This window comes from Halichoeres trimaculatus, unplaced genomic scaffold (genome assembly GCF_033239565.1).
Source record: "Halichoeres trimaculatus isolate MK-OKI-2021-1 unplaced genomic scaffold, fHalTri1.1 fHalTri1_scaffold_6, whole genome shotgun sequence".
Taxonomy (NCBI): domain Eukaryota; kingdom Metazoa; phylum Chordata; class Actinopteri; order Labriformes; family Labridae; genus Halichoeres; species Halichoeres trimaculatus.
In genome coordinates this window covers 15,688,639-15,712,381 of record NW_027437184.1, presented here as the reverse complement: position 1 = coordinate 15,712,381, position 23,743 = coordinate 15,688,639, and the positions used below count along the sequence as shown (strand labels likewise).

Sequence of the window (23,743 nt, the reverse complement as noted above, 5' to 3'; positions counted from 1 at the left end):
ACACAAATATTGAATGTTTATCAAGTTAACACATACAACAGCAGAATGTGCTGTTCATTATTTTGAAGAAATAAAGCTGTTACCCTACAGCTTTTTTGTTTTTTTTTTTACTGAGAAAAAAGTGCTTGCACAAAGTGCTTTGAAAATAAAAAGCAATACTTAAGTCAGCTCAGTAACATGTTGTCTTTACATCATTGGTCCTGCACCAGCAAAAATGTAAGAATACTTTTATAAAACAAAGAGAAAAATACACCGGGGTTTAAAACAACAATGATTATGCAGTGACACTACATTATTTAGAAACGTAACCAGGACAGAAGTTTTCACCGTGGTGAAATGATACCACGAACACCAAACACCACAAATACAGCTTTTCATCCCTGCAATTATAAATAGACAAGTCTATGTTTGTAACATTCTACATCATCTGTAAAGCTGAAATTAACCAGTGGTTTTGGACTCTGAAGAGTCTTTGACACATTTCATTTCTGTCTTCTGTAGAACGACAGCACTAAGTTAAAGAGAACATGAGAGTATATAAGCATAAATCAGGCAGACAAACAATGGCATGGCACCGTTACTTGACTTAATCCCCATACCAGTTCAAGTAAAAGTTTAGGAAGTATCCTCGTTGAAAACATTTAAATAGTTTCAACCTTTCAAGTGGTGTTTTGTTAAAACTGCATTTAACTGGTCTTTTCTGAGTTTCTGTAAGTATTAACATACATGTGCCCAATCATCCAGTTTTTATTAAGTTATGTGTTAATTTGACGTGAGACTAGAGTTTGCACTTGTGCTAAAATGAGTCTAAAGGTAAGCTGCTGTTGTGTGTACATCATCAAGTGACAGAGCATGAAAAGTGATGACTGCTCATGCTCACAGTCCTGTGTATGTGACGGGGGTGACACCGTGAATCAGCAGCGTTGGCCCTAAATTATTGGTGACTGCTTCCAGTTGGGCCAAATACTGCTGTGAGTGGCCGCGGTGGGCAGGAGGCCGAGGCAGATATAGGAAACGAACAGCAGCTTGTGAGCTGTGCTCCATCAGCATGCAGTTCACTGCAGACAGGAAGTCCTCTGACAGAGTGTGTTTTGGTACCCCAGCTGGCTGGATGTGGTGCTGAACCACAGTGTCCCACGGCACGATCTTTATGGACGCCCTGATCCTCAGCTTCTTCAGCAGCTCTCTGAACGCCTCTTCGTTTACAACCCAGCCCTGGTCGTTGGACTCGGTCTCCACATTCAGGAAGATCCTCATTCTGGCTCGGCGCCACTTGTGGGACATGTTGAGCACACAGGCCATCTGCAGCAGAAAGAGGCTGCATACATCCTCGTAATCACGACTACCGGGCTGGAGCAGGTTAAGAGGCCATACATCTATAGTCCGCTCAGAGCCGTCCACCTTACTATCTTTATCCTCTCCCTCCAACTGGAAGAAATAGCGAGCAAGGCAGGCGTTCTTTCCCATCTTTAAGGCATCAGAAATGATCCCTACGTACTCCTCAGGTGACAGTGAGCGTGGGCTCTCAACGTGTCGGACCGGAGGGAAGTGTGCCTGTAATGAAGGTAGGTCTACTCCAAAATTATACTCTCCTTCACTCCCTCGTCCCAGGGAAGAGTTACAGAATGCGCTGTCTTGCAGGAAATAGTCGTCCGGAGTGCAGCTGTCATAGAAGCCCAATATCAGGGTGTTGGGCTTCATGCCGCCTATTAAAAAAAAAAAAAAGATAGCCACCATGTACAAAGAAAGCAGTATTTTAATGCGTACCGAACGTGAAGAGAAATAAGATCTCACCTAGGCCTGTGATTCGCAGTAGATGCTGTGTCCCCTGTCTGACGGAGGGAGACAGTGAGAGGTCCACAAAGGCTTTCACATCCAGTTTATCAACCAGGCTCAACCAGAAGTTGTACTGCTGCTGGACAGGGTCAGTCGGTAAGGTGTCTGAAAAAAGTAGTTAGAATATTTTTTATGCTTAATTTTGTTGCAGAAAAGAGGCAAGTCACCTGTGAAGAAAGAAGTATTTAGATCTTTTAGATAAAAGGAGGCATCCCAATGTTTAAAAACAAAGCAGAAAACCCCTCTCAAAATGAAAGGGCAGAGAATAATCATTTCTGAACTGCCATATTTAAAGTTCTTTAGTACAAAACATGCATTCAATACCTGAACATGCAGGTATGTCAGCAGACCTTATTACTTGCAAACACTGAAGTGTTCCTAATGAACACCAGGGGGCAGAAAGACAGACTGCGAGTTAGTGACAGTATGTTTCAGTGTCCCACCCTTTGTATTTCTTCATAGTTTGGGAGTGAAGACACGAGGGTGAGTTGTATTTGTCTGGTGTAAACTCTCAGGTTTGCTGCTTCAATGAAAACATACTCTCACATTAATAATGCAGGAGAGGCAGCAGATGGAAAGTGAAAGTCCCTCCATGGGGGCCTCTGAGGTAGCCCAACCAGAACTGGATTGTAGCATCATTGATGTGCAAACTGGTTTAATATTTCCTGCTCCACTTGGTCATGGGATGTATCAGTATGATACTAGCTATAACTTGATACCATGTTGAGAAAACACATATTACGCATGAATTATTTCTCCCTGCATATGTCTTCTTTTTTGACAAGATTTTGCTGGGGTGATTTTTTTTCTTTGAGACATTCAAGATGAGAGCAAGGCAGGAGGGCTAACGTGTAGGGGAGGTAGATATAATTCAGCCGTTTCATATGGGGTAAATTTCTGACTTTAAGAAGAGAAAATATTACAGTACAGTTTACCATTAAATAAATAAATAAATAAATGGCAGTGCTAAAACACATTCTGCTTTATAATGTGATTTTTACAAGTACAAATACTCACATGATCTTTGTGTAGTACTGTGTTGGTTCAAACGAAAGTAAAATGAAAGTGATTTTCTATCTATAGTTTTATTGACCTCAACTGCTCTCCTTACCCTCTTTGGGTTACTGAAGGGCTTATAAATTACACAGTGAAAAAGTTCAGTATGGTCACTATTGTTTCATCATCACCTGCTTCAGACTGAGTTGATGGGTTGCACAATTATAAACCTATTTCAAAAATTTCCAAGTGTTGAAAACTAATCCTATAATTATTACTAAACAGAAACTTAGTTTGTGCAAAAACTTCAGTTTAAAACAATGACTTAATTCTGAGAGACCCAATGTGGAAATGCGTCTTTTTACAAGACATTTGAGAACACTGCTCCACTTTTTCCAGCTATTTAACCCACTGCACCTGTTCTCTCCCTCCTCCTTGTAAATGGTATTTCTTTTTAGCTATTACTGGCTTTACTTTGTTTATTTTTTGGACAAAAGCTCAAGTTTTTGTCTCATAAAGTACCAGGCTAGACCTCACTACTGCAAATTATGTAACATTTTTTAAGTGTCCCACTAAAGTCATGGGCCCTGAAACCATCCTAACTTTTCTTCCTCAGACAACACTTCTGGCTCTCGACCAGGGCTGTTTTTTTCTGCATCACTGAAGCACGCTAACACCTAATTGGTCGATACTGCATGGACCACAAACCTACCACAAATGGAAACCACAACATTGCCATTGATGAAAACACAGACCTCTGAGTTTGGATTTTACTTTCTTCATGAAGTATCTATGAATCGTTTGAGACCACCCTTATCAAGTCAGGAAAGCATAAGCACTGGTGGAGGCATACTAACACTGGGGGAAAAAGGCACAAAGATAAGAATAATCTAATACTGTTAGCTGCAGATGGCCATTACAGACCATCAACAGAGAATTACCTAGATCTCCCAGCTGCACGTGGCCCAACACAAACAGTCCTCCCTTTTTCAGCTGGTTGACAAACAGGATGAGCTGGCAGGAAGAGCGAGGGTTGGCCACCATTAGCAGCACCTGAGGCCTCCAGAACTTCACATGGTCTTTCCTCACATCCAGCATCAACAGATATTTACGCACCTGAACAAAAAGGGTGACATGTCTACAGCCATACTTTGGGACATGTTTATCTGAGCGTGGGTTTATTTACAGGAGAAAACAGTACCTGATGGAAGATAAGAGCCTGGCTGATGTAGCCCCAGCTGCTGGTGGGTGATCTGTAGTGGAGGAAAAGAAGCAGCAGTAGCAGAAGGACGATGCTGCCCGAGGAGTATACGGGGTTAATGACAAACATCATCACCAAACAGCTCAGGATGCCCAGGAGACAGGTGTGCCAAGAGAAGAACTGGAATGTTGGTCTGTTAAGACACACAGGGACAAAAACATACCAAACTTAAGGGAGGCAACATGTATTAATTTGACTGTCTGAGAATATAACAACATGGTTGTTCAGCAAAATCGTGGCGTTAGATTCCACATCTAAGCGTGCACTCAGAGAAAGAAAATACCATGAGCTCCCCTACTTTCTAAGCTTCTCCAGACCTACTGAACAGCTCTGTTTTTTTCTTACATGCTAAGCCATAACACATGACCTCACTCACCAGTGAAAAATTAGAAAATAGCCAGCAACTGTTGGGAAATATTTAATCTGATTTCTTGATATAAATTCATCCTGAAAATTTTACTTCAAATGTCTGATTGAGAAGCTGCTCATAAAGATGGACATGTATATCTTTGAAAATGTTAATTACCCTTTTTTTTTTACCTGAAATTTGGTGCAGATGCCCACTCCAGAGCCAAACAAGCCAGGTCGACAGCAGCATAGGCGAGCAAGTAAAAAACAGTCACCATAGCTGCTACAGAGTTGAGCTCTCCTGCAAATACAACACACTGAAGCACAAAAGCCATAGATTTAAACCTTTGGACGCAGCTTTTAATCTTATATAGTGGTAGTCTGCAGAAATACAGCTCACCTGAGCTAGACCCCAAGTATATAACACTGCCACCCATGGGTTCCCTGAGTTTGATGTGATGGCAGCTGGGGCTAATGGCAAACCTGGTGTGGAAAGCAAACCCTTTTTAGGAAAGATCTATAACAAGTAAAGAAACCACTAACCATAATGTAGAAATGTTTGGTTTACCAAAGAGGTGGTCTACAGCAAGCGCATGGAGGATACGTGACGCCCCAATCAGGGAGCACATAGCAGCTGACAAAGACGCGCAGTAAATCCCAGTAGTGACGAATGGTGGCCAGAGGTTTATTTTCTGCAGGAATCCATAATCCTGAATTAACAGCGTCCTGAAGAAAATAGAAAATATATGACATGATAAATCTGTGTCTCTGAAGGAGTGAGAAATCACACTTTCTTAAACATGTTTTCATACCTGTTACAGGTGGCAGAGACCATGAAGAGGATGAGGACGTAGACAGTGAATGTGTAAAAGACGGCAGAGATGGTGCCTTTAGGGATAGCAACACTTGGATTCTTCAGCTCCCCTTAACAGATATGTGGAAGGAAAAACATTAGTACAGGCTAAGCAGACTGATTGGAGAAGAGACATATCATGAGTGCTGATACAGAAAATAATCCTTTACTTCAGTGTAATAGTACAGAAACCTGCACTCCTAGGCTGATCAAGTTGAAGCCTTAAGCCACATATAACTTGTTTAAAAAATGTATAATGTAAAGTTGCACACAAACAGGCTGAAACCAAGATAATGTTTGTATAATTTACAACAGAAATAAAGATAACCTAGTGTTACTCATTACTTTTTCAACCTAAATCTTATTTTTCACCTGACATGTTGGCTCCAGCCATGATCCCAGTGCAGCTGGTAAAAAAGACGGCAAACACGGTGGCAAAAGACATGACCGTGTTGGTGCTGTAGTCCAAAGAATAACCAGCTGCAAGTAGAAAAAAAGGAACCTGAGAGGGGCCTTTCATAGATGCTGCTAGATTATAACTTGTCAAGTAGCTTTTTCTTAATAATCCAGTTTCATTTCATCATTAACAACCACCATGGTGTGTCTCAACACTCACAGTCCAGGTTGTTTCTCAGAGTGGTGGAGCTGAAGCCCGTGTAGCTGGCATTGTACTGGGTGGTCTCGTTACCAGGTCCTTGATGAGTTATAATGAAATCAAAAGGTTTGACGGCCACAGAACTGACAAAGATGGACAGCAAGGATGCCGTGACAATCAGCAGGATGACAAAGGCGGTGCGGGAGTAGATGTGGGCGCCTACGAGACACACAATCAGACACAGCAAGAGGACGACTGACGAGTAGAGCACTTTGTACCAATAACCATGAGGGAGCAAACGGAACCCCTCAGCTAGGTGTGTGTCTGTAACAGAGGAAAACACAATAAAATATATGATTATTAATACTATTATTATTATTATAATAAACAGAGCAAGAAATAAACAATGAATACAGAACATTAAAAAAACTTACCAGGATTTGTCCCAAACACATCAAGTATGGCCTCAACAAGTCCAAGAACATACTCTCCACAGGCAAATACTTTGGCTAGGAAGAACATCAAACCAATACTTCCTCCAAACTCAGGGCCCAAAGAGCGACTTATCATGTCTGTTTTAATCAAGTTAAGGAAGATGTTAATGTACACTGTCATGCATGGAGGTGCTGACTTTTTTACCAACCACTGCAAACCACCTGTGCCAGCTGGATCTCAAAGTCCGAAAAGCAGAGATGCAACAGTGTTATACTTTTAAGGGAAGCCAATTGAGTTTTTAATAGATATCCTTGATATTAAACCTATGCATTCTATACTAGTGAGGTCTTAAACTGCACTAGTTTACTAGTAGGATGCAGAAAGATTTACTAGTAAACTAGCAGAAGGCAGAAAATCCTACATGTTAACTAGCGAAGTGCAAAAATATCTACTAGTTACATGTACAATATATTTTGTGTCTGCTGGTAAACTAATGGGCATAAAAATCTTTTCTAGTTAACTGGTAGGGGTTCACTAGTTAAACTAGTTTTACTCTTTTTAACCTAACTTGTAAACTAGTGAGGTGCAAAATGTTTACTAGTTTACTACTAAGACCCAAAAGTCCACTAGTATCACTGGTCATGCAGTGACACGTTTTACTTGTTTACTAGTTGGACCCAAAATGTCATTACTTAGATCAGTAGCACTCTTTTTGGTCTAACTAGTTAACTCCTCAGTTTCAAATGTTAACAAGTACTATAAGTGGACACCAAAATGTGTACTAGAAACACTTGATGAAATACATCATGCACAGCATGCGGTCCACCAGTGCCACCAGTTTAACTAGTGCTACTAGTCAAGCTAGTCACACTGGATGGATGGATGGATGGATGGATGGATGGATGGATGGATGGATGGATGGATGGATGGATGGATGGATGGAACAGTATCTGAATAATAATCTATTGACTCTTCAGAAATTAGTTTATAACCAGTCAGGTCATAGAAATGTCAGCAATCAGTTTTCTAACATAATGTTCAGTTTTTAATCCTGCTGGTACCGGAGGGGTACTACATTTCAGCCAGTACTCAAGTCGAGGCATCAAAACTTCTGACAAAAAAAAAGAAAAAAAATAAGTACAAAAACACCTCTAAGCAGTGCCAAATATTTCTAAAAAAAACTATACTTTGAAAACTTGTGCAAGGATACAGTAGGCTCCACCACCCTGCACAGCACCATTAGTGGAAATAGCACATATGGACAGTATTGTCAGTGATATAATGGTGTAGGCAACGAACACCATTAAAAGTCCTTGTAGCAGCCCCGCATGACCCACCACAAACCCTGAGAGAGAGAGAGAGAGAGAGGGAGATCACGTCTGTGTTAGTCACAACTATACCAACACAATGACTCATTTATACTCCATCATACAAACACACACTGTCTGCAAACCAAATCAGCTTTTTGGTTTTATAATCTTTTCATTCATGTGTGGCTCACCCATTCTTAGAAAGAGAATAATGCTGAACATGGAGAGGATGGTTGGCACCATCACCCCAAAAAATGTGTCCAGCTGTCGGGGGTCTTTAGCGGGTGTGTCAGGGCCAGAATCAGGGGTGGTGTCTGTCTTTGCGCCGCATGCTGCTGCAGCTACATTCAGACCACAAACCCCTGAGGAGATCAGGGGGGTGCGTTCATTCAGCATGGTTGTAGGAAAGAGTCCACTTTGTCTGAGAAACTGAAAATTCACGAGAAAAGACAGAAATATGATAACAGAATGAGTGATCCTGCAGAGTTGTGACAATTCAAACATGCAAAAGCGAGCTGCTAGTTGCAGAACTTATAAAATGCCAGTATTTCCATGCAAGCTTTATATACCCTTGGTCCTCAGACATATTGCTTAATTGGCTTTGATGCAAACTTATTTCCACCTGACCTGATCGGTTTTGCATAATACAACAAAGACTGCAAAGTAAAGGTTAATTCATGCAATAAACAAAGTTGGCCTTAATTCAAATTTTTCTTCCATTTTTGGGCTTTGTTCAGTATTTTCTCATCAACCAGAAAAACAGAGGGTAAACTCACTGATGGCTTTTTGCAGAATGTTGAATCAGTATAAATAAAAGATACAGCTTCTGTTTACCACGTGTTACTTTTTTGTATCACACAAAAAGTATGATATGCATTGCACCAAACACTGCATTTCTCTTTTGTATCTCTTGGCTCTCCTGTGTGTACCCTTTCCAGGCCCCTTTGAAGATCATCATGTGCACAGGAACACATGTCCTGTGTTGCAGTGTGGATGTCTATTTGGCCTGAGGTAAACCTATTGTTTACTGTGGAGAGTTATATGGTTTTGGAGCAGATGGAAAAATTCAACTTGGTTTAATCTTTAGGCAAGATCGATGAATATGTGCTGCCATTTCTTTCTAAATCTGATTCCCTTTGCTTGGCATGTTTGAAATAAAGCATGCAGGCCCCATATGATCACCTGATGGACACTTCCTCTGTTCTGTTTTCTTTTACAAATTTCTTCTTCTGAGTCTCTTTACAAAGATTAGTACAGACCAAACACCCACCACGAGAGAGAAACTGTGATTGAAGTTTTTCTTTCTTCATAATGAAAGGTTCTGCTCACACCTCACGCTGGTATTTGTAGTCAGCTGATTCACAGCAGCTTGTCTGCTTTTACACCCAGCTCAAACCAACATCAGACATCCCAGCTCCCTGTGCTCAGGCATCTTGCATGGTTTCTACCTCACAGGTACCAAGGTTCACCTTCACCAGTTCTCTGAAAGGTTGTTTCTAGAGCTGCTTTAGATCAGCTACAGAAATCACATGATCTCCTACTGGCACATTTTACACAACAAAGCATGATTGCACATGACAGACATAAGCTCCAAAGTTACTGTATGGTTCACCCACAGTACCTTATTTTTGTCTGGAGTTAAAAAAGTTTGAATGGGGAATACATTCTTTTTCAAAATCCTGCAACAGTACATTGGTCAGTTTATAGCAGGATCATTTTATCAATATAACATGTAGAACTGAAAAGGTCTGAGTTTTGTGGTTGGGGAAGCTATCTAATGCTTGATATGTTTAAATAATGACAGTTTATCTGACAGGCATAACTTAAATTTCAATAAATTTTATTTTTATTACAGTTAAGTCAGTGAACTCAAAGACTTCTATCCACAACTGTTAAAATGTGCCTTTGTGATACTGGTTTGTAACAAACAGGCTGTTTGCAATGTAGTTTCACAGATTTATTTTTGCTATGCTTAATTGTAGGATAGATTTTGAGAGACTTCTGAGGATAAGCTTTGACATCTTCAGACATGTCTTGCAGGAGGATGTAACTACTAAACAGAAATTTGTCATGTTGAGTAGTTGGATCAGACCGCCTAAAACTATACCGACTGGCCCTCTCATGGTCCGCGGACCGTACTTGATATACAAGTCTGTTACCAAAATAAATCACCGGTACCGTCACATTTACGTAGCATTGGGTGGAGTAACTGCGGCAATAAACTTCGCGTCTTTTCGGGGTCAAAAATGTTGAAATGATGCGCCACATTTTCGGCTGCATCCTTTGATAGATGTGTGTTTACGTCTCGAGGCTGTGTGTCAGGAAGTGCCGCAAAGCAACTCGCGCGGCTCCCATCAGAGCAGTTTGTAGTCATTTGAACGGAAACATCCAGGATGTAAAAAAGACACACCCAGAGGTGTTTCATTTCCACAAAAACAAACCGAGAACAGTCAAACTTACCCCGTCGAACCCGCTTCAGACAGTTGTACCCACTTCCTGTTTTACACCTCTAGTTGTTTTTGCCTGCGCCCGGCTGTGCCTGTGTGTTTCAGCGCTGAGGCTTAGAGAAAAGATGTCCCAGGTCGGATGCGCAGTTGTCGGGGTTGTTGGACCGCAGCAGGCCGGTGGACTGGGTTGAGATGTCCCGAGAGTTGGATGCTGTGGATAACGTGCTGCCCAATAACAACACTGCAGCCATGGCACGCCTCGTCGCCCTGTTATTTGTTCTAAAGTGTCACGGGAGAGCTCAAACAGCCCATGTGACAGCCGAAAGGGGAGGGCAAGATCTCAAAAAATGAGCAAAGGTAGGCTGCTGTTTGTCAAAAACTAACCCCGCCCCCTACAGTACGCCAGTCGAATATAATCTCAGCAATAATTTATTATTTTACGGAGACGTCAGTGGCTTTATTCCAGCTGTGTGACTGGGAAAAGAAACTTGTGAAAGCTTTGTAACACATCCTGAAAAAAAAAAGCATCAGACGTAGTACTGTAGTCTGTAAAGTTAAACTGTAGTCTGAACTGCAGAGATATACTTCATCGCCAGAGGTCACTGTTGGGATAAATATTGTGTGGCAGGTCTTGACGAGTCGGCCAAACTTTTGATTCAGTGATATTTATTCATTCATTTATTTATTTAATTTATTTATTTGATTTATTTTTATTAAAAAAAAACTCACAAAACAAAAGAGTTGTTTTTCCTACAATTCACAGTCTAAACCAGACTATCTGTGTACTGCTCTAGGAAGAAAAAAACCTTACTATTTGGGACTCTAAACCAATAAGCCAATATGTGACGCACCACATAGAATGTACTGGCATTATTAATGAGTTTGTACAACATGTCCTACAGCTAAGATCCCCTATGATAGCATTTACAATTATCACTTGTTAAATATCATACAAAGTGGCAACTGGACAGGAAAGCTAAATGAATGATTATATCAACCAAAGATTACCTGTTATGTAGCTTTTTTTTTTTTTTTTTTTTTTTTTTTTTTTTTTTTTTACCTTATTATGTCACTGGTTAAAGTGTTGTCTAAAGCAAAATCACACTCAACAGTTGAGAAGGAAATGCTCTCCAGCCACTTAAAATAAATCACCTAGTAAGTAGGCAAATTAAAATGTGTTTAAGTGTGTGGGTATGTATGTATGTATGTATGTATGTATGTATGTATGTATATATGTATGAGTTGTTTGTAGGGGTGGGTAAAAATATAGATGAATCGATGCATCACAATATTTTCTCGCCCATTTCAATAACCTGGGGACTGTGCGGTGCGTGTCATTTGCGTTGTATGGACAAGGGCCACCAGAGACCAAACAATAAAGAAATGGCAGCCAAAGCACCAGCAACAGCATAAAGCCAGATCCTTTGGCTTTAAAGTCTGACGTTTGGGTTGTTTTATTGCTCTAAAACATGGAGTGACATACCACATATGTTTACATGGATCCTAAAAATCCATAATCGAAGCATTTAAATCAACATTGAATCAAATTGATACCGAATCATGAGGTTCCTTGGCAACACCCAGTCCTAGTTGTTTGGCTAAATCCCTGCTGGCCTGTGATCTCAGCTCCAACCCCAGACCAAAAAAATATGAATAGTATATGTAGAATAATAGATAGTAGTTTGAGATGTGTAACTCTATGTTCACCCCCATACTCAACAAAGCATCCTACAATTAAAGCTCCTCTATGAAGAATTTTCTCTTCATGGTCCTTAGGCCCTCTTGTGGAAAAAATAGTAATTGTTTTCTCTTTGCTCATCTTGTCCCTTCAATTTCCAAGTTTTTTTTGTTTTTTTTTAACTGATGACAAACTTCTTCCTACTATTTAAACAGCACAACACATCAGTTTGTGTCTTTAGAGAATGCCTACATAAGCTGTTTGTCCATGTCTGCCTATCCCTATAACAGTTATAGCACAAAATACTTCTATAGAAATCATCAGTTTTGTCACAGATGGTCTGGTTATATCAATATATAAGTATTTGTCTATTTAGTAGCAAGCTGAATTTTTCCACCAATAGCTTTGATCTTATAACTTTTCCTTGACGTTAGAAAATTTGCAGTTGTATGCAGTTTTACTCATTTAGGAGTCTTTAATAATGATAAAAGAAAAAGCTAAACAATGAAACGTGTGTTCTAAGAGGTGCTGCTTAATATAGTTCATTTTAAATCAGTAATCCACTTGGACTGATTTCATTAATGTATAATGATTAGTATTAGTTTGTTCTTATTCTGATTGTGTGTGTTGTTAGTATGTGTGTTTTAAAGCACCTTAGGGAGTGGTGCTGGTACTCTCAGCATTGTGTGTTGTGGCATGCAATGACAACAATCTTTGTGATTCAGATTCTGATTTATGGTTCAAATTTCCACAATAGTCACCTACAAGTAAAGATAATCTGAACCAGCCAATCAAAATGAAAGGCACAGGGTGATTACAGATCATCAGTGTTAGTTACTGAATTATGATTTCCCTACCTGGTCGTAATATCTGAAGTACTACTACTTTTTTTTTTTTTTTTTTTTTTTTTTTTTTTTTTTTTTACTGGGAGATAATCAGCACAAATTGCAGCATGCACTTTCTCCATTACCTAGCATCATGCAAAGCAAAAAAAAAAAAAAAAAAAAAAAAAAAAAAAAAAAAAAAAAAAAAAAAAAAAAAGCACAATAAATGAATAAAAATCGAATCCAGTCAGAAAATTCTGAAGAATACAGTAGTAGCATCTGCTTCTGCACCGATGATCATCAAACAGGGTATAAACGATATGTACCCTGCAGGGCGGTCAGATCAGAGGGGGGTCATGGGATTTATTAGTAATTAAAAGATGGGTGTGGTCGACACATGCTTTATGCCCGGATTTGAGGATCCTCCTGCAAGCGCTCACCGCGTGATCTGGTAGCCTGATTCTCAGTGATGATATTAAAAAACAGGAACCGTGCGGAAAGTGAGCGAGGGAGTAGCAGCCTGTCATTTAACTGTAAGCAAATCCACTTGTAACACTTTTGGCACTGTTGACTTGATTCATTGCAGCTTTTTGCTATTTTAGTGTCCTTATTTTCTGTATGGGGCGCTTTGCACATCTCTCTCACTAATTCATTGTGGGCTCGGAGGCGTCTGTCCTTATGAAGTGTCGGCAGAGGAGGGAGGAGGAAACCAAAGAGAGGAAGGAAGCGAGGATAACGTCACGAGAAGCAGAATCGGAGTAAAACGGACTCAACAGTGTTTAATGGACAGTCTTTGATGCGGGCCGGACACAGCTGCTTTTTTTTGGCCAAATAGTGTTTTTCTTTACGAGGATGTTTCTGTGAGCTCATCAGACGAGAAAGAGGAGGTTGTTCGGAGAGGAAACGGCAGCAGAGCAGCAGATTTCATCTCTTTAAGGAGCTCCACTAAAGAAGAGAGAAAATGGAAATGTGTGGAGCCCTCCTCCGTTTGCCTGGCTGCTGAAGGATTTGCCTCAATCGTGACACAAGTGGACCTCTTCTGCTGCAGCTCGCTTTTAATGACTGTAAAAGACATTTAGATCTACCCTGCGTGAGATTTTTCAGGAGGGCTTTCGGTCCTTTTGACGGCGGAAAAGAAGCAGCGAAATCATCGGGAGAATTAACAGGTAGCCGCCCATTATCAAACGCAGTGACAGCAGCTGTAGGCCAGCCTACAGAGTGTAAGATGGCTGGGTGATGATGTGCCTAATCATGGCATCTTTTTTTTGACTAAATTCAACAAGCTCTGTCCGCATTTTATTGGAGCTGAAAGGGCCTCCATCAGCCAGTCTGAGCTGATCAATATGTGATGTAGCCTGCATTCATGGGCCCTGTCTACTCATTTAGGAAGCTCCCATTGCTGCAGACAGAGAAATAAAAGCCGACATCTGAATCCGGCTTCTACTCAATTTATATCTCTTACTGCGGCTTCTATTTCCTGCCTGTGTTTGTTAGTTAACCAGGGAGTGAGCAGCCTCTATGACTTTAACATTTACTCTTGTCAAACATGCGGTTATTGGAGGCTGATAGGGCTGTGACTCTCCTCCAGCTGCAGCTGTAGCCGTGCCATGTCGGTGTAGTTGCACATCAGATGTGCATCCAAAGGGGTGGGGCCACTTACACTTCGTATCCTGTTCTGTTCTGAGTTTTGTGTGTCATAAAAACACACTCCTTCAAATTTGCAGACGCTGTTACATTGTCCATTGAATAATCCTCAACAGCATCAGCATAGTGGGGGGTGGAGGGGGGTATCTCTTGTCTGCTTCTACACAGTGCATGAGTGGAGGTGGGATCAGTTTGTTATATGGGGTCCTCTTAAGAAAGATCCAGTCAGTATCACACTTGATATCAGAGTCCTTTGATACCTTTTTCTTATTTTTGCCTGTATTTGATAGGACAGCCTTGGAGTGATAGGTAGAGTGTGCTGCATCTGGGAGCCAAACCTGTGGCCTATGCATTGAGGACCGATGCCTCTTTATATGTAGCGCCTGCTCTATAAATGACATTAAGATCCCTAACTTTTAAAGAAAGATACTACAAACATTGTGGTAATGCTCTGATATATAACATCTAGTTAGTTTTGGGTGATATCTAACTCTACTAAAGCTGCACTACTGCCATCAGTTGGTTTCCTGGCTGGCACACTCACTGCTACCTGTAACACATTTGAATGCTTGATCATTTTAATTTCTGCATTTATCACTTTCTGATGCAATATGTGCTTAATCTCAGTGCTGCTTTCAGCAGAAGTATCAGAACAACTCCAGTGCACATATTCAAAGATGCATTCAGGCACCTGGCAGCCCCCATCCAGACCTGATCTCCGATGTCTCAAACCCCTCTATTCTCTGCTCATCGTTGGCTAAATGAGCAGCTGTGCCAGGAGACTGAGACCCACGATGATACACCCCTTTTGGCCTCCATTAGTGCGGTGTGATCCATCTGGTCGCAGGTCCCTCCAGGGAACAGTGACCTACTGTAGCTAATTGCTCTTCCTCTGTGGCGTGCACTGTATGCATGTTTGATGTGTTTGCTGTTGAGCGTTATCGCGGGTTTGAATTGCCTCTCAAATGCAAATAGAAGCTCCCTCTTTGAATGTGTAACTGTGACAGTTACAGGAAATGCTGCTTCCTACTAAGGGCGTGATGTGATGCACTGTGTGTGTGTGTGTGTGTGTGTGTGTGTGTGTGTGTGTGTGTGTGTGTGTGTGTGTGTGTGTGTGTAAGAGAGTGACCCTGGTTGGCCCACAGCTAAAGGATCTGCTGCCCGTTTTTGGCATATTTACATGCTATGCAAATCTTTGGAGCCAGAGTGATTCAGACAGACAGAGAACCATAAAGATGTCAGTGTGTGAGCTCTGGTTTTGACTTCACACACACACAACCTGCTGTCAGTTTATGGAGTAACAAGTTGCCTCTGCTTTTAAAGGGAGTGTTCGCTCAGTATCTGTTGCTGCCTGGTTGCAATGCTGGCTGCTCCCTAGCGGCTTAGTCATTACAGATTATTCTCTGTAAAACCAGGCATGGTTGCACCGGCATAAACAGATTACAAGGTTTTTCTCTCACTGTTCGTGTTCAGTAAATCTTAGAGATTAATGTGTGTTTGTTTTATCATTTCTCTCATGAATCTGAAACAAACAGTATTTGGAAGGAAGGTATTTGACTTAATTGAGTCATTTTTGATAAAAGCAGATTCCCGGATAACCGGATTATGGGAGGCATGAGAGTATGCTAATCCCACCTGGCTTCACTGACATACATCAGTAGCTACTTTTATGCATTTTGAGATGATGCTTAAATCCACATCTGGTCATTGCACAGGTGACTGCTAGGACAGATTGAAAATGAGTGAGCTGGAGCAGCTTCGTCAGGAGGCCGAGCAGCTGAGGAACCAGATCAGAGTAAGTCTTTACTTTTTACCCCTTAGCATGCTAATGCTAATGCATTTTACCAGTTGTATAATGTATTTGTTTTACAACCTGTAATTCTGTCTTTATCAGGATGCCAGGAAAGCATGTGGAGATTCAACTCTGACACAGGTAAGAGCCAACGAAGACTCTTCAAGAGTTTATGGACATAATGAGAGTCTTCTTGGTTCTACATTTTAGATGGTTCTTCTGGTAGTAAGTTTTTTAGAAAAGTGACCAACGAAAGACCATAAAAATAGAAACGTGCCAAACAACATTCAAGGCTACCAGTCAGTTAGACTACATACAGAAAGAGAAGGAGTAAAGGGCAGTTATTAATGAAAACCTTTCAACATCTCAGCTTATTTCATCCTCGTGTTCAATAGCAGCTTTATTTAACATTCTCAGAAAACATGCTCAGTAAGATAGTGATTTCGTGTTTGATCCCTCTCTCTGCTCTAACCCAGATAACTGCTGGTCTGGATCCTGTGGGGAGGATTCAGATGCGGACAAGACGCACCCTCAGGGGCCACCTTGCTAAGATCTACGCCATGCACTGGGGTACAGACTCAAGGTGAGTTGTCCCAAAAATTTCATCTTCTCTAAACATGTCGCTGTTGGTTCAGTGCTCCATAAAGTAAGGTTACACTTTCACCTGAAGTGTCTCATAAACATTTTGAAGCTGTCATCTGAACAATTTGGCTCTATTCAACATCAATCCTTCATGGAAAAATCAATTACACTTTGATGAAGAGTGTGCTGAAGAGTTATGACAAGATTTTTGAGCCAAAGGAGAAGTGTACTTAAATCTGTTACTTTCCAGTTCTTACCTGACTTTGGTTGAAGACACATGATTCAAAGATGTGCTGCACCATAAATTAAATTGCAATCGCGTTTTGGGACCGTGCAACTATAATCGCACAAAAGGCTGCGGTTTGCAATTTAAATGGCTAAACGCGTGTCTGTGTTGTACACCTGCCAGCTGCTCTGACCCCTTGCGTTTATATACTGAACGACTATAACAGTAAATAAGAACTAACAAAACAACAAAAACTAGGATGTTACAAAAGTTTCTCTTTTACACTGAGCACCCTGATGGACAACATTGTTTATGGTCCGTATCAACGGCCCAGAGTTTAATTTAAACAATAAGTCTTCTCCGTATAACTTCAAACCCCTTTCCTTCCTGTTTTCTATCAGCCGAGAAACCTGTTTGTTCACCTGCAGATTAATAATATTGTGATAGACACACGTAAAAATATGATATGTTCAATTTTTGCTTTCGATAGTGAATAATTATATGTTAATTTTTCTCAGCGCACCCCTACCGGACAGAAGAAAATCCCCTCTTTTTGGTGATGTGGATGGATCATGATTTGTGAATATTGACTGCAGGGAGGGAAAAGAGTTGCCAATGGGTGCTCCACATTACACTATATGGATACAGGTGTTCATGGTGCACAGGGAAAGAAACGTTAAGAGTTTTTTTGATGAGCGGTATCTGGGCTAAAATGTTATCTGTCCAATACTTTGTTTTTCTGATCAGTATCAGTTCCATTCGTGTGTATCACTAATTAAAAAATGTCACCGTGCTAGCACTCAAAAGTAAGTTGGTGTACATGATTTTACATTATTTCTTCTACATATCAATCTGTGTCGGAACTGTAGACTCAAAAAGGATGAATGTAGTTATGCCTGTTGTTTAACAGGTGTGTGCTTTTTTAAATACCTGGAAAAAGGCCTTGCTAAAGATTTTTGCACAACTCGAGTTGTGTCGGCAACATATTTTGTCTAAGACAGACACGTTAAGGTTTTAAATTTGTAATTGTTTTTCCTGACAGGCTTCTGGTTAGTGCCTCTCAGGATGGAAAGTTGATCGTGTGGGACAGCTATACTACTAACAAGGTAAAGGAAGCTTCTCATAAAGTCTTCAATTGTAGAAATAGTCACATTTTACCCGTCTAACCTAAAAAACTAACTGTAAATTCTCTTAAGTTGTCGGTTGTGTTGTAGCATTAGCATCCGGTTTTTAACATCAAACGGTCCCATTTTAGCTCCTCATTTAGCCTTTACATTAGGTCCCTTCTTATTCCAAAGGTTAATTGTGGTTCATTTCCGAATACCTGTCCTTTTTTAGATCCATGCCATCCCTCTGCGCTCGTCCTGGGTGATGACCTGTGCGTATGCTCCCTCTGGGAACTACGTAGCCTGCGGGGGCCTGGACAACATTTGCTCCATCTACTGCTTGAAGACACGTGAAGGCAACGTCAGGGTCAGCAGGGAACTACCTGGCCACACAGGTTAGAGGACCCTGCACATCAGACTTCTATTTGAGTCTTCCCGGGAGTCCCACCTAGGACACATTTCAGATAAGCTTCAGTCGCCTGTCTCGTGGGAAAGCTCAGCTCCCAAACCTCTGAACAATAAAGATTTCATTTACATGGTTAATTAATCGCAGGGCAACACAGTCTTAATGAGCTGAGACATCAACTCTCATCTTTGAGACTGTAGCTAGGTGCTGCTGAATGCTTTGCGTTTATCACTGCTCCTTCAATAGACATGATGATTTTATTTCCTTTAAGATGATTAAAACTATTTCTTTTTAGCATTTTAAGACAAATAAAGAATGGTTAGGCAGTTTTTAGTTGCCGTTCTTTGGAGACAAAGGTGAAGTTTGTGAAGTTGTCTCCTGTGGTGATGAGGATGTCCCTTAGACTTAACTCTCCCTCAGGGTCCAAAGGTCTGATGTATGTTGACACCCATTTAGCAAGAGCTGTAGCTAACATATTTGATTTGGTTACATCTACAAGTTTGTGGATTCTGAAATAGTGCTGCTGGCTTTTGTGATGCAGTTGCACCTGCATGCTTAGTTCATAGGTGGTAGCTCTAAGTCAGTTTAGCAACCCTTTAGGTGAACATTTCTTTTTTTTAACACAAAATAAATTTTATTGCTGTTTTTTCAATTGAGCTGTCTGGAAGTCCTTAAAGGGTCGTTTAAAGTTGAGAAGTGAAGTTCCTTGCTGTCCTAAGTGCAGAGAAAAGGAGGGAGACTTAGCTTGCAAGATACTGTGGCAAAATAGCATGCAGTTAAATAATAAATAATTTATTTGAAATAAATTGTTACCTTTGACAGCCCATTCATTATATCATTTACTGTTACCTTCTCCTCTCTCAGGTTACCTGTCATGTTGCCGCTTCATTGATGACAATCAAATCATCACGAGTTCTGGAGACACCACATGGTGAGTCTCGCAGGTCACAATATGAATATTCAGTTCAAATGTCCTTTCCTAAGCTCATCAGTCTTTTTACTCCATACTCTCTGCCCCAGTGCACTGTGGGACATTGAGACAAGTCAGCAGACCACAGTCTTCTCCGGCCACAGCGGTGACGTCATGAGTCTGTCCCTGTCTCCTGACTTCCGCACCTTCGTGTCAGGAGCCTGTGACGCCTCTGTCAAACTGTGGGACATCAGAGACAGCATGTGTCGGCAGACCTTCACGGGCCACGAGTCAGACATCAACGCCGTCTGTGTGAGTGTGCTCAGGGCAATGCAGGCCTTGTAATTATACTACAGGTCATGCAATTGGAAGTTATTTGTTAATATATGAAACCTGAGAGTCTGTAGGTTTCCACCCAGCCTGCCCAAACGTGTAGATATTAATACGCTTTTGAAGATGTGAATATAAGGAGTGCTGGTTGGGAGGGTTCTGATAACAAGGTTTTGGAGTTGTAATCTGGATTTCAAGGCTAGAAAACATCACTCTGTCTCTGCAGCATTGATTTGACTGTTTTTTAAGTGCCCTTTAAGAGACCATCACCCAGACATAAAGAATAAATGCATTAAAAGAATAAACTACTTAACTGGTATATTTTAGACAGAGCTCAGGGATTTCTATGGTTTTCAGTTTTGTATGTTATTGTTTTTGCGAAATTTCTTTTAGTATGCCACCTTATTGCCCTGTGATGAAGTTCAATGAAAAACTATTAAGGCAAGACATGTGGACATTAAACATCAGAGTAAAAACAGATATTTGAAGCTCAAAAAAGTGCCACTGGTTCCAGCACTTCAGTGGTCTTTATAATACTCTATCACCAGAGCAGCTCCAGGATTTGTCTGCGTGACGTCACCCTCTGTCTTGTCTCCGGCTTTGGGAGGGATTTAACCCAGGAGTATGCTAGAGGATTAACAAGATTATCAATTAACACCATATCTGAACATCCGCCAGCAGTCCAGACCCCAGATGAGACCTTCTCATGTTGGAGTCCAGAGTGATGTCAGAACAGGTTACCTAATGTTGTCCTAGGTGTCACTTTCTATGTTTTATCTTAATCTTCTCATGTACAGTCACTGAGGAGTGAGGCATTTGTGTGTTTCCTTCCCTCTATCTCTCTGAAGGCAGTTTTCACCCACACTTCCTGTTCCTCATTCTTCTTCCTGTGCTCCTCCTCAGTTCTTTCCCAATGGCAGCGCCTTCGCCACAGGCTCCGACGACGCCACCTGCAGGCTGTTTGACCTGCGTGCAGACCAGGAGCTCAGCCTCTATTGCCATGACAACATCATCTGTGGCATTACCTCTGTGGCTTTCTCACGCTCTGGCCGCCTGTTGCTTGCTGGTTATGATGACTTCAACTGCAACATCTGGGACTCCATGAAGGGAGACAGAGCAGGTGGGTGTGACCACAGAGCGCTGTGATGGTCTGATGCTTTGAAGTCAGTTTTAGAAGGTTCAATCTGACAATGAAGTGAGGATGAATTATTAATGACAGTATTTCATTGAGACGCTAGAAGTCTTTTACATTTCTTTAGTCTCCTGCAGTTTTTGTGGTCTCCAACCTTAAAAGCTAGTTTACTCTAGGTTCTTTGGTCTGTGTGCTTCAAATTCATATTTTTCTTACTAAAAAGGGAAAGATTAACACACAGGACTCTTTGGTGTTCTTTGCCCGTGTTTTTTTTTTGCACCAGATGCATTATAAGATGCCAGTATTCAAATTCTTTCTGAGGCTCATCAACCACCTAAAGTTGAATGAAAGTATATTTCTTTTATGTAAATGAACAGGTTTACAATTGAACTATCTGCTCTTTAACTCATTTCCCAAGTAACTTATGAGCACTTTGTGGTTAGAAAGTTTTTTATTCAACAGATAGGGCAGTGAAGGAAGCCCATCCTCCAGGTTTTTGAATTTGGCTTAAAAGGAAAAAAAATCCAAAAGTCAAACTGAAATTAGTAGATCATAATGATTTAGGTGAAAGAGTAATGCTTTATTTCACCATTTCAACCCAATTTTTCATATTTCCACTTTTCCTCTCACGACTTTGACTTCTTGCCTCAAAGTTTTGCTTTACTCTCCCATTATTTCCACCACTTTCCTCATGATTATGGTTTATTATCAGGATTTTGTTTTTATATTTGGGACTTTTTTAAATCAAGACCAAGTCTCCCTTTTTTCATCTTCTAACAAGATGAAAATATGCTTTCAGGGTTTTGAGTTGATTTAAAATGGAAACAAATAAATCATCCAACATTTGACAAAGTAAGATTAAAGAACCTTGGTAATTAAAAATTATGTTTCTAGGGTTGTCAGTCTCATTCTACACAAATAAATGGCAATTTGTGTTGGGGAAAAGGTGGGCTGTACCTGCAAAACATAGGATTAAATTGTAAGTTTGACTGTTTCAAACTGCAGCTTCATGTCTGACTTATCAGTGAATTCACAATCCTCAAGCTTCATTTTAAAGAGATAAAAGTGGGTCAAACAGCCCAGCCTGTTAAAAGTAAAAACATTAAAGAACACTAGGTGCCTTTGTTCTGTGAGTGTTTTTAAAGATCCAGCTTGATCAAGAGTGCAAAACATTTTTCAGCAACAAGTCTCCTTTTGTTTCTCCTCATTTCTCCTGCAGGAGTCCTGGCTGGCCATGACAATCGTGTGAGCTGTCTGGGTGTGACAGATGACGGCATGGCAGTGTGCACTGGGTCCTGGGACAGCTTCCTTAAGATCTGGAATTGAGCCATGCACATACCCCCCCCCACCAACAACACACACAGAAACACACACACAGACACACACACCGACATGCACGCACATGTTCAACAAACAGGCACCGCTCCCACGGCTTGGGACACAGTTTGCACCCTGTATTCACTGTATGTAAGATTCAAACTGCAGCATTTTACTGTACATAATATGTATGACTTAGGTATGAGTTTACACACACACACACACACACACACACACACACACACACACACACACACACACACACACACACACACACACACACACACACACACACACAGAAACACATCACACTGTACACAACATGCCCTGAACACGTCACGATTCCTTCAGCTGATGTGTGCACAGCAGCAAGGCGATAGTCTCTCACACACACTCACACACACACACGCACGCACACAAACAGATTAAGGAATGAGTTGTCACACACATGCACACATATTTGTAAAATGTAAAAAAGCGACCAAATAAAGTTGGATCTTCAGCTGCTCGAATAAAAACACATGCCACTTTTTACCCGAAGCCTTTTAACACATGTAACACGCCCATTCTCTTCCTCACACACACAAAGACAGACAGACACACACACACACACACAAAGACAGACACACACACATGGACACACTTTTTTTTTCCTGAGAAGTACTCCTCCTCGAGTTAAACGGAGGAGAGACATTACAGGACAATTCTGTCTTTGTTTACAATGAAGTCTAAAATGCGCTTCAGACAAAATTTTCCTGCGTATTTTCTTGGTACCCTTACGTATTTCAGTGACGCTAATGTGAAGGAGGAACAGTGGTGGTGGCAGAGAATCATGTGATTTCATGAATACAGAAAACAAACAACCACTGACAGACGAGCCGAGCTGACCCCCGCACAGTCTGGGGGAAATATCAGCTCCTGTTTGAACTGGCTCCAAACGTCTCAAAGTCAGTGTTTTTATAGATATATACCCCAGACATACAGTACAGTACATCTGCTCTTCAGTTTTTTTTCTACTTATTTTATTCATGTTTTCCCTGTGTGCCTCAGATACACTTTAAGGATTATTAATAGAGAATATTGAAGAAGCTAAGTTAAGGATAAAAAGGATTAAAAGAATGGAACTCAAGAAGGTGGGTGGAAATAAAAGCATTGTAAGACGCATCCTAATAAAGCAGGAGCCAGTATTCATACTTTGACTTTGTCAATGTATTCTCTGGACATTATGATGGTATAATTGTACATAATATTAATAAAGAATAGCCTCTCCTGCCAGTTATTGTGTTTTTTTTTAGAAGTCTGATAATTGTGTATCTGTACAAATTCGCTGACATTCAAACACCTCAGCCATTTATCTACTGAGGGCATGCAATAGTTTTTACTTGGTCTGGGTCAGCAGTTCCCAAATACTCTCAAAATGCCTTAAAATTGTTCAAAATAGCATACTATACCCAGTTTTGTACAATATATATATACACAAATTGAAGTCAAACTTAAGCTAACTTTGCAAATGGATCAGTCATTATTTTTGTCTTATTCTCAGAATTTGTAAGGCCTCATGACTCTAAAGGTGATCATGACAGATTGAAGGCAGCATCAGTTGCAGCAAGTTATGGTGACAGACATCATCTGTGTGTCTGCTTGTTATTATTATCATTGTTATGCTAATAAAAAATGCTGTTAAATCTACACAGTTTTCATTTGGCGAAGTATTT

The 23,743-nt window shown here is 40.7% G+C and overlaps 2 protein-coding genes across 2 annotated transcripts; one reads left to right on the top strand and one right to left on the bottom strand.

Annotated features, from left to right (window-relative positions):
• Positions 1 to 74: 74 nt before the first annotated feature.
• slc12a9 (solute carrier family 12 member 9) lies at positions 75 to 10,445 on the bottom strand. The gene is made up of 14 exons (XM_074672423.1): positions 10,095 to 10,445; positions 7,826 to 8,063; positions 7,535 to 7,669; positions 6,324 to 6,461; positions 5,911 to 6,213; positions 5,667 to 5,774; positions 5,254 to 5,365; positions 5,010 to 5,167; positions 4,842 to 4,924; positions 4,634 to 4,758; positions 4,034 to 4,226; positions 3,774 to 3,948; positions 1,795 to 1,941; positions 75 to 1,706 (listed from the first exon to the last, which is right to left on the bottom strand). The coding sequence occupies exons 2-14, from the start codon at positions 8,028 to 8,030 to the stop codon at positions 877 to 879; spliced, it is 2,712 nt and encodes a 903-aa protein (XP_074528524.1). The 5' UTR covers positions 8,031 to 8,063; positions 10,095 to 10,445; the 3' UTR covers positions 75 to 876.
• A 2,599-nt stretch (positions 10,446 to 13,044) lies between these two features.
• gnb2 (guanine nucleotide binding protein (G protein), beta polypeptide 2) lies at positions 13,045 to 22,334 on the top strand. Its single transcript, XM_074672252.1, has 10 exons — positions 13,045 to 13,749; positions 15,943 to 16,022; positions 16,122 to 16,160; positions 16,496 to 16,602; positions 17,870 to 17,933; positions 18,166 to 18,328; positions 19,204 to 19,270; positions 19,360 to 19,561; positions 20,483 to 20,699; positions 21,931 to 22,334. Exons 2-10 carry the CDS (start codon positions 15,966 to 15,968, stop codon positions 22,035 to 22,037), a joined length of 1,023 nt encoding a protein of 340 aa, XP_074528353.1. The 5' UTR covers positions 13,045 to 13,749; positions 15,943 to 15,965; the 3' UTR covers positions 22,038 to 22,334.
• Positions 22,335 to 23,743: the final 1,409 nt, after the last annotated feature.